This window comes from Struthio camelus, chromosome 9 (assembly GCF_040807025.1).
Source record: "Struthio camelus isolate bStrCam1 chromosome 9, bStrCam1.hap1, whole genome shotgun sequence".
In the NCBI taxonomy this organism is placed as follows: domain Eukaryota; kingdom Metazoa; phylum Chordata; class Aves; order Struthioniformes; family Struthionidae; genus Struthio; species Struthio camelus.
Window position 1 is genome coordinate 2,051,957 of NC_090950.1, and position 13,412 is coordinate 2,065,368.

Genomic DNA, 13,412 nt, shown 5'->3' on the forward strand with positions numbered 1-13,412 from the left:
GGAGGGTCGGGGCCTATTCCAGGGCAGAGAAGGGCAACTGCTTCAAAGGGTACCAAAAGCCTCACGGGCTTTCCGGTGCGAAGCCCGACACAAGCCGTAGCCTCTGAGCAGGGGCTGCTGAGCGTTTTCCAGGCCAGTGGTATCCAGGACAGGTACTAACAGCCCGCTCCCCTGCTCCTACATCAGCCGCGCCTCCTGCTCCTTTGCCTCACTGAGCAGAGGGGCCGAGGCAGTGCGATGCCTTCCCCGGCCTTGCCAGCGTGGCCGCGTGCAGAAGCACACAGCCCAGCACAGCTTCTCTTACGTTTTCGCTGCACGACGAATCTGAAGAGGCAATGAAGAGCATCCAAGGCCCCGCCCTTGGTCTCCGCGTCCTCGTAAGCACAGCAAAGGATGAGACAGCCCACCAGCTGTCCCAGCATCGGCACGGGGATCTTCCCATAGCAGGCAGGGCTCTCATCCACTCCTCCAAAGGGGTGCCACACCTGGGCAAGGCGGGTGGGACAGGTAGAAGGGCTGACGGGAGGCAGTCGCCACCAAAGCCCTGAAGCCAAGACTCTGCCCAGGCATGGATCCCAGCGGAGCCAAAGCTCTCGAGGGCCCTGCAGGCCTTGCCTCCCAAAGCAGCAGCCCAGCAAAGGCAGCACTGCCAGGCTGCGGCTCACATCATGCTCCGCGCGCACTGCTCCCCTGCACAGGGCTGGGGGCACAGCTGGCTCCTGCGACAAAGGGACTGCAGAGAAAAGCCCATGGAGAGAGGGCCAAAGAGCTTTGCTTCAGGGCAGAGCCTTGCTCAGTGCCTTAACCTGTGCCCACGCTTCCCTCCGAGGGACCCCTGAGCTGCACTGTGCTCTGGGCTGCTGCAAAGGGCCAAAGCGGGGGCTGCACGGTGCTTGGCTCCTTACCTCCAGCGAGGAATAGTTGGCCAGCAACTTGCTCAGCCTCCCAATCCTCCCCACGGCCCTCTCACGCACAGCTGCTCTCTCCGTCTTGGTGAAGGGCAGCAGCATCTGCAAGGAGAAAGGCTACTGCTCTGCCCGGGGAGCTGACGCCCACTCCAGCAGAAGCAGCTCTGCTAAGCGCCTGCCTGCAGTCCTACAGTGCACCAAGGCTTCCTCGGAGCTAGAGCCAAGCCTGGAATGGCCTTCCTGCCCCTACAGGCCCCAGCCTGCAAGGCCCACCTTGCCCTCAGGCAGCCAGCCACACCACCCAAGCCCCCTCCCAGCCTCTGCTCCTGGCCATGCACATGGCCCCGGGTGCCCTCTTCAGGATGGCAGGCCTTTCAGGCCACACCTTCCCTAGGGGTCTGCAGTGGGCAGCCTGGCCTCCGGCCTCCTGGCATGGCAGAAGAACCAAGCTTCCGGGCTCGGCTCCCCTTGCAGCACGGGCAGCTCCCAGTGGGTCTCTGCCCCATTCCGATCTGGCAAGGAAAGCACAAGGCACGCGGAGGCAGGGGGGCAGCAGCACCAGCTGCCATCAGTGCAGTGCCTAGAGAAGAAGGGTGACATTCCTCCCACTGCTTTGGTGCAAGGAGAGCTTTGGGGGCAGAGGTGGCCCAGGAGTGCTCATGGGGGCAAGGTGTTCCCAAGAGCCTGGAGGATGTTTGGGGTGGGAAGGGACTTGGGCTGTAGCCAGGGGACACTGGGCTCACAGAAGAGCCCAGTGGGGAACCTCCCCTCACCCAAGCGAGAAACGCCCCCTGCCTGCAGCGTGCTGCCTGTACATGGCACTCGGGGGGGGGGAATGTCCACTCGAGGGTGTCACTTCCCTCTGGGCTGAGGAACAGGCCCAATGCAGCCCACTCTTTGCAAATGCCACACCTGCAAGATCTTCTGCAGCTCCAGGAGGCTGGAAGTGGCCGACTTGAGCACCAGCACCTCCAACATGTTGTCCATGGCATCGAGGGTCTGCAAGGAGGACAGGGGGCTGTGGCATTCCTTCCCCACTGCCTCTGACCCAAGCAGACTCAGTTGAACCCCTGCTGCCCAGCGAGGACACCCGCTGCCCTGCACGGGCCAACGAGAGGCCTCAGGGCAGGAGATCTGCTGTGCACGGACCAGCCCCTGGGCACTGCCCATGGCCCAGCCCACGGGAAGGGCATGAAGGCAGGAGGGTGGGAAAACAAAGCTGAGATCCTGCCCAGCCTTGGAGCTGACAGTCACCTCAGCACAGCGGAGCCAGGGGCAAGCCCAGAGGGGCTGGCGGGCTCCCTGTAGCTCACCCAGCACCTACCTTGGAGTAGAGGGACATGTCCACGGTCTCCATGTCTTCTCTTGGAGGAAGCAAGAAGACACTCTTGAAGCAGGCATGGAGAAGGCTGCTCTTTTTGCCCTCCAGAACCGGCTCCACTGCACTGCAAAGAGAGAGCGAGAGAGAGAGAGAGAGATGCCTGTTGGACACTGGTGCTGGGAGCAGTGCCTGGATGCCCTGGGGAGGTGGCTGTGGGCCGCTGGGGCAGGAGTCCCCCGGCTGCTACAGAGAGCACGTGAGGGAGCCCTGCAGGGAGGCACCTCCTCCCTCCATGAACTGGCCCAGGGGCAGAGGAGAGCCCAGGCAGCTAGGCCTCCCCCCTTCTCTACCACCTGCCTCCCCTTCTGCACTACAAGCCAAGGGGCCCTGGGGAGCTGCAGCAGGCAACCCTCTGCCCTCCCATCTGCCCTACTGACAAGCCTGGGCCAGGGGAGAGCAGAAGCGCAGCAGACAGCACCGCCAGCCTCCTCCCACCATGGTGCACACCTCCCAGCCAGGGACGGTGCCATCAGGCACATGCTGTGCACAGGTCCTGGCCAAACCAGGGGCTCTGCTAGCTACCTCATTGCCGTGATAGCAAGCATGGCTTGCTGGCGCACCGCTGTGCCCAGGCGCTCCAAGGGCTCCTCTTCCAGCAGCACCTGCACAGCACAACCGGCAGTCAGCACGACAACTGCCATCACCCAGCACCAGCAGACCCAGGGCCCAGCTGGCCTTGCCCCTGTCCTCACACCTGCTGCCTCTCCCCTCACCTCGATATGCTCGGCCAGCTCGTGTCGGCAGCAGAACACCTCCAGGCCCCAGGACAAGGTCTTGGCGCTGCTGCCTCCACAGAGGGTGCCGATGGACGCTAGAAACTTCAGCTTCTGCGCCTCTTGCTGACAGACGGGGAAGAGAGACAGAGTGAGCGCGAGAGGGGACAGGAAAGGCCAGCAGGACCAGAGCAGCCAGGGGGCTGCAGTGCTGGGCGGGACCCCAGACGGCAGCAGCTCTGCACAGCCAGCACCTCCCCAGCAGCCTGCCAGCAGACATGGGCGGACCCGCAGGGAGACCCAGGCACAGCCCCCATGGAAACGGCTGCACTTACCTGTTCTCGGCCACCCACAAAGGCCTGGATGAAGTCCAAGGCTTCCTCATCCTCTCTGGACAGCTCGGACCAGCTGCTGATGGAAAACCTTGCACCTGAGAAAGGAAGAGAGCCGGGAGCACTGCAGAGATGGAGGGCAGGCAGCAGAGAGCCGCGCAGTGAGCTCTGCCTGCCGGCCAGCCATGGGCCTGCTCCCGGGCACGCAGTCTCCCCCAGGCTGCTCAAGGCTGCACGGTGCCCAGCACATGGGCTGCCCTGCTGCAGCCAGCCAGGCAGGGCAAACCTCAACTGCACCAGGCTGGGGAACGTGCTGCCAGACGGGCAGCATCCCTCCTCCTGCCACGGAGCTGCCGCTCGCTGCCCGTCCCAGGCAGCAGGAGCTGCGTCCATCTGCGCTCTCCCTCCTGGGCGCGTGCTGCGCTGGGGCCAGCTCCCAAGCCCCGAGCGGGCCCTGGCATCCGGGCACCGCTGTGCCACCACCTCAGGCACCCCGACACCACGTGCTGGGGAGATGGGAGCCCGGCGCAGAGCAGGGTGCGCTTCCCGGCCCTCACCCCAGCCCGGCCCAGCCCCACGGGGCCGCTCACTCACCTCTCCGCCACGCCTGGGACTCGAACCCCTCCAAGGGCCTCGAGGCAGAGCTGCTCTCCTCGGCAACTCTGTCCTGCTCCTGGGATGCCCGGCGCGGGCAGCCGTACTCCTGCTCCCAGGCCACCCGCGGGCGGCTGGGGGGTCTCTCCGCCATCCTGCGGCACGGAGCAGAGGCAGGAGGGGGACACTTGTTTAATGCAGAGCTGGGGAGGGTCCCCACGGGGGTGGGGGCAGCGCAGTCAAAGGTCCCCGCGCCCGCCCCGGCCCTGGAGCCAGCTCTCCTGCGCCTCAGCCCCTGCCGCAAGGTCCTGCCCCCGCCACGGCCGAGGGCCCCCGCAGCCCCGTGGCACTGCCGAGCCCGGCCCCGTATTTGGGTATCCCGCCAGTTTGGTCAGAACAACTCTCTCAAGAGTACTTGGGTATCCCGCCAGTTTGGATTATACCCAGTGCATATATATTAGAAAACAGCTGAGCGCTCCTTTCCACATCCTCCCTCAACCTGGGCATTTTGCTTGCCCACAATGCTCAATCACTCGGACTCCAGGGTTGGCTAGTAAATACATGCAGTACCACGTGAGGGGGGTTAGCTCCCCCCCCCCCCCGCCCCCGCTGCACTCGGTTGTAATGCTGCTGCATTAGGTAAAACATTAGCAACCATAGGATGGAGTCCTGCCACGGGAGGAGGGGAAGTCTGAGTAAGAGGAGGAGAGGGACAGATAGACAGATCTTCAGGAGGCGCCACCGGAGGAGTGTAAGGCGGAGCAGTAGCTCCTGGGGCGTTATTTGGGACACCTATATCTGCTGCAGCAAGAGTAGTTTTACAGAGGGTGCCGTTTGTCCTCCTTGGATCTCGCCGGTCCCACATCCAATTATCCCCACACATACCAATAATCCATTCAGTGAGGCTTTTCATCTTCCAATATAAGCTGTAGCAGAGCTCATTTCTTAGAATCGAAGGATCCTTCCTTGGGTTAACCCCCACATTAATTGTAAGATGGACAATCATCCTGACATAAAGGGACAGCTAACTAGCTAGGGATCGATTTGACTGTAACGGCTTTTTTCTCCTTTTTGTTCCTTTTCCTTTTCTAAATTTGGATGTTTGGAGCCGAGAGGGTGCAATGGTGGTTGGCTACACTCCCATCTGGGGTGCCAAAGTGCTGTGGAAACACTTTGATCCTAGGTTTCCAAGAAGCAGAGCCTCACGCACATCTAGCAGCAAAATTTTATTTCTTTAAATGATGGTGCAGCATAGTAACTGCTGGAGCTGGGTGCCTCCAGGGAGGGACCTTGAACAAAGGAATTCTGGCCTAATTAGACCCTTTACAGTTTTATTTCCCACCTGCCGGGGAAGGTCTCCCCCAATCTTCTTTACTGAGTCTTCTTTACTCTCCTTCTGGTTGGTGTCTCTCTCCTTCTGGTTGGTCTTGGCCTTCAGCCCACACTGGTTGCCATGTCCTTGTTTCCCACAGTCCCTTATCTCCTCCGAGGTCAACCCCAACCCAGGTGCATCCCATCTTGTCCCCTGCAGTCTACTTTTTAGCCCCATGAGCTAGCTGTGTATCTTTATTAGCTGCTTTTAATGGGTTTGGCCGTTACATGCTCAGCAATGATTCTGGAGTTCATGGACGGTTCGGCCTTGAGGCCTGCATGCGCAGGGTAGGCAGTGGCGATAGAAACAGAGCTGCATGTCATACCCCAGCTCTGCCCTTCCACCTGAGATGCAAGCCCTGAAGACAGCAGGGGCCTGCTCTTGCCCTGGGGTGACTGGAGAGGGCAGGGGAGGCCAAAGCTTTTCTCCCCCTTTCCCTTGGCTATTGTGGGCCAGCAGAGCAGTTGACGCTTTGCAGCAAAACCAAAGTGTGTCAGGCCGCTCTACGCTGGCCTGGCATATTGGAACGAGTGGACACCCCGTCCCCCCCAGGACAAGCCAGATTCATGCAGGCAGCAAGTTTTGCCCCTTGCCTTTGGCTCCCTAAAAAAAGAACACTCACTCCGGCTGAGGAAACGGGGCTGTATCTTTGCGGGAAGCCCAACAAAGCCATGAAGCGGTAGCACAACAGGGGCTGTGCTTGAGGAGTCGAGCTGTCCTGGGGCTGCGGGAGATGCCAGCAATGAGCCAGACCTTCCAGCACACTTGCGTGTGTCCGTGGTGTGCAGCACCATGGCATTGGCACAGCTGCGTCAGCTCTGCTCAAACAGAGTCACGTCCTGGCGGGAGGGTGCCACCTCGCCCATGCTCTCGGGAGCCAGGGACACAGTGCTCCGAGGTGGAATCTTGATGTTCTCCTTGGCACCCTCAGGTTCATGATGGTCTGTGACACCAGGCAACGGACTAAAGGTTCCGCATCATTTTCCAGGGGCTGGAGGGCTGCGAGAGAAAGGCACCGAGCTGAGAACAGACTCCCACCTTTGCAGAGATCCCAGGAATCCCCCCCCAGGCAGGGCCAGCCCCACTCAGCTCTTCCCATGCGGAGGAGGCAGCAGGTAGGACAAATGGATCAGCTGGCACTTGCAGGTCGGCCAAGCCCCAGATGCGCCCCAAATACCCCCTGCTCTCCCCCACATAGGGACACAGAGCCTTCCTCACCTGGGGCAGGCCAGTGAACTGCAGCTCACTTCCCAGCCTCCTCCCTCCTCCCTGCCAGGGCTGCCTGACACAGCGCTGCTCTCACTCACCAGTGCACAGCTCCTGCACCTTCTCCTTCCTCCGCTTCTTCACTTGCTGCCCGATGAGCCCTAGGCAAACACCTCCGCTCACCCCTCATACTCCCCAGCAAGCCCCCAGCAGCACAGCTCCCATCTGGCCTTGCCAGCTTGGCCATGCAGCCTGCTCCCCTTGGGCAAGGCTGGCCCCAGCCCCGTCCCCACGGTGCAGGACCCAGGGACGGTGGGAGGGACTGAAGACCCTCCTGTGTGCCCGTCTGGGTGGGCAGGCATGGCCCTGGGCTTGTGGCTCACCAATGAACCTCACAGCTGCCTCCCGCAAGGATGCGTCCGGGTTCTCCAGGTATGGCAGGCTCTGGCGCAGGTGTTGCTCCGCTCTGCTCCTGTCCCTCAGCAGCTGCAGACAGCACAAGGACAGGGGGTTGGCACCGAGCCTCCCCAGAAGGCCAGGCCTGTCCCTCCTCCCAGCTCCGGCCTCCTCTTCCTTCCTGCCCACGCCTCCCAGCTAGAAGCTGGCTGGTAGCCAGGTTCAGAGGGAGCAGAGGGCAGAGCGGGGCCTGCGGGTGCTGAGATCCCCGCCATGCTTCTGCCAAGGCCCAGCCAGGCCAGGGGCCCCTTCAGCACCCCAGCGGGCACTTAGAGTAGAGGGCTCTGGGCTGCAGCAGTGCGTGAGGGGCACAGCTGTGCACCCTGCCCACTGGCCATGGCGGCAGGCCTCATCCCGCCGCGGCCCCGGGGGCTTTGGCCACGTCCTTACCACGCACTCCCCGATCTTCCATGTCTCCGCTCTTCTGGCCAGCTGCTTGAGCTCCTCCCACTTGAGGAACTGTGCAGCGCTCACCAGGGCTTCCTGAGAGGCCTGCAGAGCAACAGAGACCAGGAGATGCCACCGCAGCCACGGCAGGACACCCTGGGTCCCCCTCGTCTTGGCAAGGCTCCCAGCCTTTCCCAGCCCCAAATGGCACGACGCAGCGTGCCACTAGGTCTGGCCCTCCCTGAAGGCAGAGGCAGCTCTGCCTTGTCCTTCGGCACACAGGAAGCTGCACCTCATGCTGCCATGCGTTCCAAGGCACACTTGGCAGCAGCCCTTGCCTTGCTGCTCACCTCCACCCACGGCATGTCAGCATTGCTTCCCCAAAACACTGCTCCCTACCTGGGCCACTCTCTGCACCTTGTCACTCATGTGGAGGAAGAGCGGCACCAGGCTCCTCTGTGCATGCTGCTTCAGGTTCCGTTTGTTCTTCCCCACCACAATCTCCAGCAGGTCTTTGAAGAGGAGCATGGAGAGCTCTCGCACTCTGCTGTCTTCCTGCAGGCAGGGAGGAGAGCAGGGGAGGCCTCAGCAACGACTCCAGGAACGGGGCCCGACAAGAGCGTTTGCCGTTGCAAGGCCTCGTCCTCTCCGGGCACAACTGTCCCCCAGCCCGGCCAGAGGTCGGAGCTGAGGACAAGCCTCTGCTGAGGCAGCCTGGACAATGAGGGTTGTCGGCAGCAGCACGACAAGCCTCCCTGGGCTCTGTCTCCCTCTCCCTCTGGAGGGAGCTTCTTGGATTTCCCTAGGCCTCCATCAGGGCCCCCGCACACAACAAGAGGACAGAAAGGGACAGTCCCGCAGCACGGCCTCTCCCTCGCTCTCTAGCCTGCTCCTACCTCTCTGCTCATCGCTGCCCCAGGCCACGGCAAGCGCCGCACGCAGTCAAGCACGAGACGCAGCAGCCGAGAGCAGACAGGGGGCTGGTTTGCTCTACTCCCACAGCCCCGGACACCAAGGCCAGCACAGGGCATGGGCTGAGAACCACAGGGCAAAAGGTTTCCTGACATACAGCAGGGCCTGTGTGGGGACGTGCCAACAGGCACGTATGCAGAGGGGCACACAGCACCCAGACCACGCATACGGACCCCCGGACACACCAGCAGAGCCCCGGCTCTCCCATCAGCCTTACGTCATCAAAGCGAGGCAGAAGCTTCTCGGCCAGCTGCAGAACAATCGGGTTGGAGCCCTTCTGTTCCAGGTAGCTGAGGATGTTTCTCAGCAGCATCAGGCTTCCCACACGCACTTCCCTGCAAGCATCCTGCAGCCACTCCATGCTGTCTGGGAGCAGGCTCTGCATTCTCCTTTTCTGTGGGAAACACACAACTTTCTTTGTGGGAAGCAAGGCCAGAACCCCCCCCGCCCCGCCCAAAAGTGCTCTGCCTGCTCTTTTCCCATCAGGGCTCAGTGGCCAGGGCCAGGGCTCTGCACACACGCAGGCCTTGGGCACAGAGGCTGCAGTGCAGGGCACAGATCTGCAAGGGGGCCCTCAGCATGCACTGGCCTCTGTAGGGAGCAAAGCTGCTGCCTCAAGGCCCAGGAGCACCTGGCTGCCTTAGCCCGGCCCTGTGCTCCAGCTCATTGTCCCTCTCCCAGATCTTCCCGCTGGGCACTGGTGCCTTTCTCCTTGTGCAGCACGGCCAAGGGCCTGGCATGACACTCGGGGCAGATGAATGGGGCAGCGGAGACTTGGGAGCAGCTACCACACCTCCGGATTGCCAGCCAAGTCCAAGCCACTCTCTGACCCAGTGTCTCCTGTCAAGCCCCAGGCTGCCAGCATGGCTTCACCCGCCTGCCCCCCTCCTCACCATCTTGGGTCTATTCAACAGGGCCACGAGGCCTCTGAACGCCAGTCTGCGCATCTCCAGGCTCTCACTCTGCGCATAACCCTGGACGAGTGGCAGGACCTCCTCATCCATGTCGGCAAGGTCAGGGCATTCCAGCAGCTGAAATGGACACAGCACTGAAAGACTGGCACAGCCGGCAGCACTGCCCGCAGCGTGCAGCTCTCCATCCCACCCACCATCCAGGGCAAGGGCACCAGGCCCTCACAAAGCTCAGCCCAAACACAGCAGGCATTGTGCAGACACCCCTGGGCCCTGCTCCCAGCCCCGCGCCTCACGGCACACTGCACACACTGCTCGCCTCCTCCTCCCGTCCCCTGAACCCTCCGCAGCCTCTTGTTCTCATCCCTTGGAGGAGCAATTGAACACAGACAGCTGCCACAAAGCAGGCACGAAATACAAGTGCTTACGAGTGGTCGCCCAGCAGAAACGAGCCAAGGCCGGGGCTACTAACAGGAGCGTATGCATTGCCCCAGCTCCATTCACCAGCATCACCCCACACGCATGTGCACAAGCGAGCACAGCATTTAGAGGCCCCTCCAGAGAGGCACTGCTTGCCATGAGGCCCACCTCGACAAAGAAAGCCATGACGGGCAGCTGATGAAACTGGTCCTCCCTCCTCAGCAGCCTTGCCAGCTGGCGGAAGATCCAGCGACGCAGGTGACTGGCAGCCCCCCTCATTGCTCTGTCAGAGGCAAGAAGGCAGTGTTGGGCCTCAGCCGAGCAGGCAAACCTCCTCTGGCATCGCTCTGCTTGGCACGCAGCTCCTGCAGCCAGCGGCATTTGCTCATGGAGCACTGCTCTTGCCCTACCACACCTTGCCATTAGAAAGTCAGCGTCAGGCATCATTACGTTCCTTTTGGTGGGAGACCGGAGAAACAGCCTTCCTGCCCAGGCGGCATGGCCTGCCCACACATCCCCTCTCCTGCCCGCTTTGGATTCCTGTGCCCCTGGGCCCTCCCCAGGTTCTCCTGCGCACGACCCTCTCCCACAGCTCCTAACACCACCTGCTCCCCCAGCAGCTCTCCAAGCTGGGCAGCATGGCAGCTCCCAGGGCCCTTCTGCTGGGCGAGCCCTTGCCACAAGGGCTGAGGCTGCAGCCTCTTTCTTGGAGAAGTGGCGTTCCCCCTCCCCCACCAAGAAGCACATGGGGAGGCACACCCCACAGCCAGGGAAGAGGTGCTGGGCCAGAGCAGGCCGGAAAGGGCTCTACCTGGCCAGCACCACCACTCCCTTCTGCGAGGTGTCCGCATGCAGAAATAGGTCCCAGCCGCCCTTCCTCTCAACAGCCACGGCTACGGTCTCATAGTGGGCGCAGCGCAGCAGACTTTTCATGGCCTGCACGGCGCACCTGCATGCAGAGCAAAGCCCAGGTCACACTGGCAGCCTGGCCCTGCCTCCAGGTGCAGTGCAGAGACAGGGCGAGCGGGATCGAGCACCTGACGTGGCTGGTGGGACGGGACTCATCCCGTTGGCATTCCCTCAAGAAGATATTTGCTTCCTGGTGGCTGAACTCTGCTGTGAAGACCATCTGCAAGAGCAGCGCCAGGAAGAGCTGGGGGAAAAACGCCTTCACCGCCTCTGGGCAGACGGGCTCCCGGATGATCTCACACAGTGCCCTCGTTGCCTGCAGAAAACACCCAGTCACACCTCTCACTCCCGAGCAGTCCCCGGCATGCTTCCACAGCCCTCCAGGTGGGAGGCTCGAGCACAGCCTTGGAGCATGGGAAATGCAGCTGGAGGCCTCAGCCTGGCTGCCTGACCAGGGCCAGCGCCCGCAGGCTCTTGGGCCTCAGCTCCTGGTTGTACACAGTGAGCCTTCCTGCCTCAGCATGACCATCACCTCGGCAGGCTTCGTGTAGCGTGCACGCTCGGCCAGGCTCCCTGTCCCAGGCCGTGCTGCCTGCCCAGGTTTTGCAGGAGCCCTACTCCTGCCCCTCACCTTGCCCCCAACCCGACCCTGGCTTTCCAGCCTACTGAGCGAGGTCAGCGGATGCAGGGACAGCGTCGGATGGAGATTTCCTGGGCATGGCCAGCCTGGCTGTTGGTGTGCAGAGAGGCCAGGCAGCACTTGGCAGCCCTGTGTGCTGGCACAGTCGGAGGCCTGGCGCTGGCCATGTTGTAGCCATGGGCCCAGGAGAGGTCCCTGCTTGGGGGCACACGGGCAGCGGAGAGGGGGAGGGGGCCCAGGGAGGCAGGCACCAGCCTGGGGGCACGGGAGGCCTCGTCCCCTAACTCACGGCCAGCGGAAGGATGCAGTTGTTGTCCCTGTCGGAGCTGGACTGCTTGCGCAGTGGCCGCTCCTCCAGCAAGCTCAGCAGCTCCCGCAGCATGTCCGGCGCAAGCATCGGCTTATCCATCAGCACCTTCCACATGCTCACGGCAGTGCTGCAGGCCCAGAGCGCCTTGTCAGTGGCACTTCCTTGGCCGCAGCACCGTAGCCTGGGCCAGCCCTGGAGGTCCCCAGCTGTGTGCCAGCCCTGCCCCTGCCCACCCCCTCCTCCCTGGCAGCCCCAAGAGGGTCCTGCCCAGGCAGGCAGCACATGACCAAGCTGAAGCCCCTTGCGCGGCAGGGAGCGTGCAGAGCCGCTGCGCTCTGCGGCTCAAGGCAGGGACACTTGCTCAGCTCTGGCTCCTCAAGGCCTGCTTGAGGCACCAGGGCTGGGAAACGGTGGGCGAGACACAGGGCCCTGCCCCTCAGCCGTGTGCTGGCCTTCTGCTTGCCTCTGGCCCTCTTTGGGCCCTTCTCCCCATGGCCAATGAGCCACTGGAGCCCGTCCAGGCTGACGGGCCCCATACCTGTTGCACAGTGGCGAGCAGTACAGCAGGCTCACGGTCACCTCGCTGGGCTCCAAGCAGGCCAGCTGGCAAAGGGTCTTGTTTAGGGTGACCCGGGCCGACAGCTCCCTCACATACTTGACGTTCCTGTAGAGGCACCTTATGATGCGTGGCACCTGGAAGACACAAGGCGGACGGTGAGGCTGCTCCCAGAGAGCAGCCAATACCCCAGCTCCCACTCACTTCTCCTTCCCTCTCCACCACTCCCACCGCTCCTTGCTGCCTTCCAAGGGGCTCCGCTGCCCACGAACACTGGCTCTCGGCGGGGAAACAGCGCCCCAGAGGGTCGAGCCCCATGCATGCCAGCCCCAGGCTCCTTACATCTTCCAGCACAGAGAAAGCGTCCAGCAGGAACATGGTCAGCATGTGGGAAGCCACCTCCGTATTGTAGGTGCTGCAGTTCCTCATGCCCTCGATGGCTGTGACAATGACGTCTGTCCTTTCGGAAGGCTGCAGGTTTTTCACAAACAGCTGGGGCAGAAAGGACGTGAGAGAAGAAATGTCACACTGCGTGCTGCACTACTGCTGCTTAGCTAAGCAGTGGATGTGGCTCTGGAGAGAGGTGCGGGGCAGTGCTGGCACCGTGGCCCAGGAGAGCCAGGAGCACGCGCTGTGCTGGGTAGCAGCAGCATGGGGCATGTGGCCAGAGGGCCACCAGGGCAAGGCAGGATGCTCGGGAGCAGGCTCACAGTGCACTGGCTCTGCAGGCAACCCTAGCTTGCCGGTGGCCAGCAGGCTGCAGCTGCTGCTGGGACTCTTGGAGCCAAGCCTCTGGCTAGTCCCCGCTCAGGGACAGCGGGAGACACAGCAGTGAGAGCAGGGCTGCTACCAGGCAGCAACCAGTACTCTAGGTGCCACTCAGAGCTGCTTCCTTCTCCACCACCACCTCTGCATCAACCCCAAGGCCCCCTCAGCCCCACTCGTTAGGCATCCCTTTGCTCATCCACGTCTCCTCAGGACCCCATGGCCAACAGTCCCAGCAAGGGAAGTGCTCCTCACCCTCATGATCACGCTCATGTTGCTCGTCCACGAAAGGCAGAGCTCATTGTCGGCTTCCCTCTCCTTCTGGGGCTCCACATACTCTGGATCATCCTGCAGCATCGCCCGGCCTGAACAGCAGCAGAAAGACACAGCGGTCAGCAGGAGTCATGCAGAGCTGCAGCTGGCAGACTCATGGCGTCAGAGAGAAACCAGCCTGGCAGAGACAAAGGGCATGCCAGGAATGGATGGGGAGCAGGATTCCCAGGGAGGGTCGGGGCCTATTCCAGGGCAGAGAAGGGCAACTGCTTCAAAGGGTACCAAAAGCCTCACGGGCTTTCCGGTG

General features: G+C 62.3%; 1 protein-coding gene across 1 annotated transcript; it reads right to left on the reverse strand.

Annotated features, from left to right (window-relative positions):
* Positions 1-5,141: 5,141 nt before the first annotated feature.
* Positions 5,142-13,191, reverse strand: LOC138068168 (maestro heat-like repeat-containing protein family member 7). The gene is made up of 14 exons (XM_068954351.1): positions 13,088-13,191; positions 12,410-12,559; positions 12,050-12,204; positions 11,491-11,638; positions 10,690-10,877; positions 10,464-10,601; positions 9,821-9,935; positions 9,215-9,352; positions 8,539-8,715; positions 7,749-7,904; positions 7,353-7,454; positions 6,890-6,992; positions 5,676-6,299; positions 5,142-5,249 (listed from the first exon to the last, which is right to left on the reverse strand). The coding sequence occupies exons 1-13, from the start codon at positions 13,187-13,189 to the stop codon at positions 6,133-6,135; spliced, it is 1,839 nt and encodes a 612-aa protein (XP_068810452.1). The 5' UTR covers positions 13,190-13,191; the 3' UTR covers positions 5,142-5,249; positions 5,676-6,132.
* Between the last annotated feature and the right edge of the window lie 221 nt (positions 13,192-13,412).

What these genes read in the sequence shown, in the direction of transcription:
- LOC138068168 (XM_068954351.1), bottom strand. Translation starts at nt 13,189, where the DNA reads ATGCTGCAGGATGATCCAGAGTATGTGGAGCCCCAGAAGGAGAGGGAA. An exon ending in CTTTCTCTGTGCTGGAAGAT is followed by an intron (nt 12,205 to 12,409) that starts GTAAGGAGCCTG and finishes TGTGTCTTCCAG; the next exon opens with GTGCCACGCATCATAAGGTG. An exon ending in GGCAGCTGTGAGGTTCATTG is followed by an intron (nt 6,300 to 6,889) that starts GTGAGCCACAAG and finishes TTTCTCTCGCAG; the next exon opens with CCCTCCAGCCCCTGGAAAAT.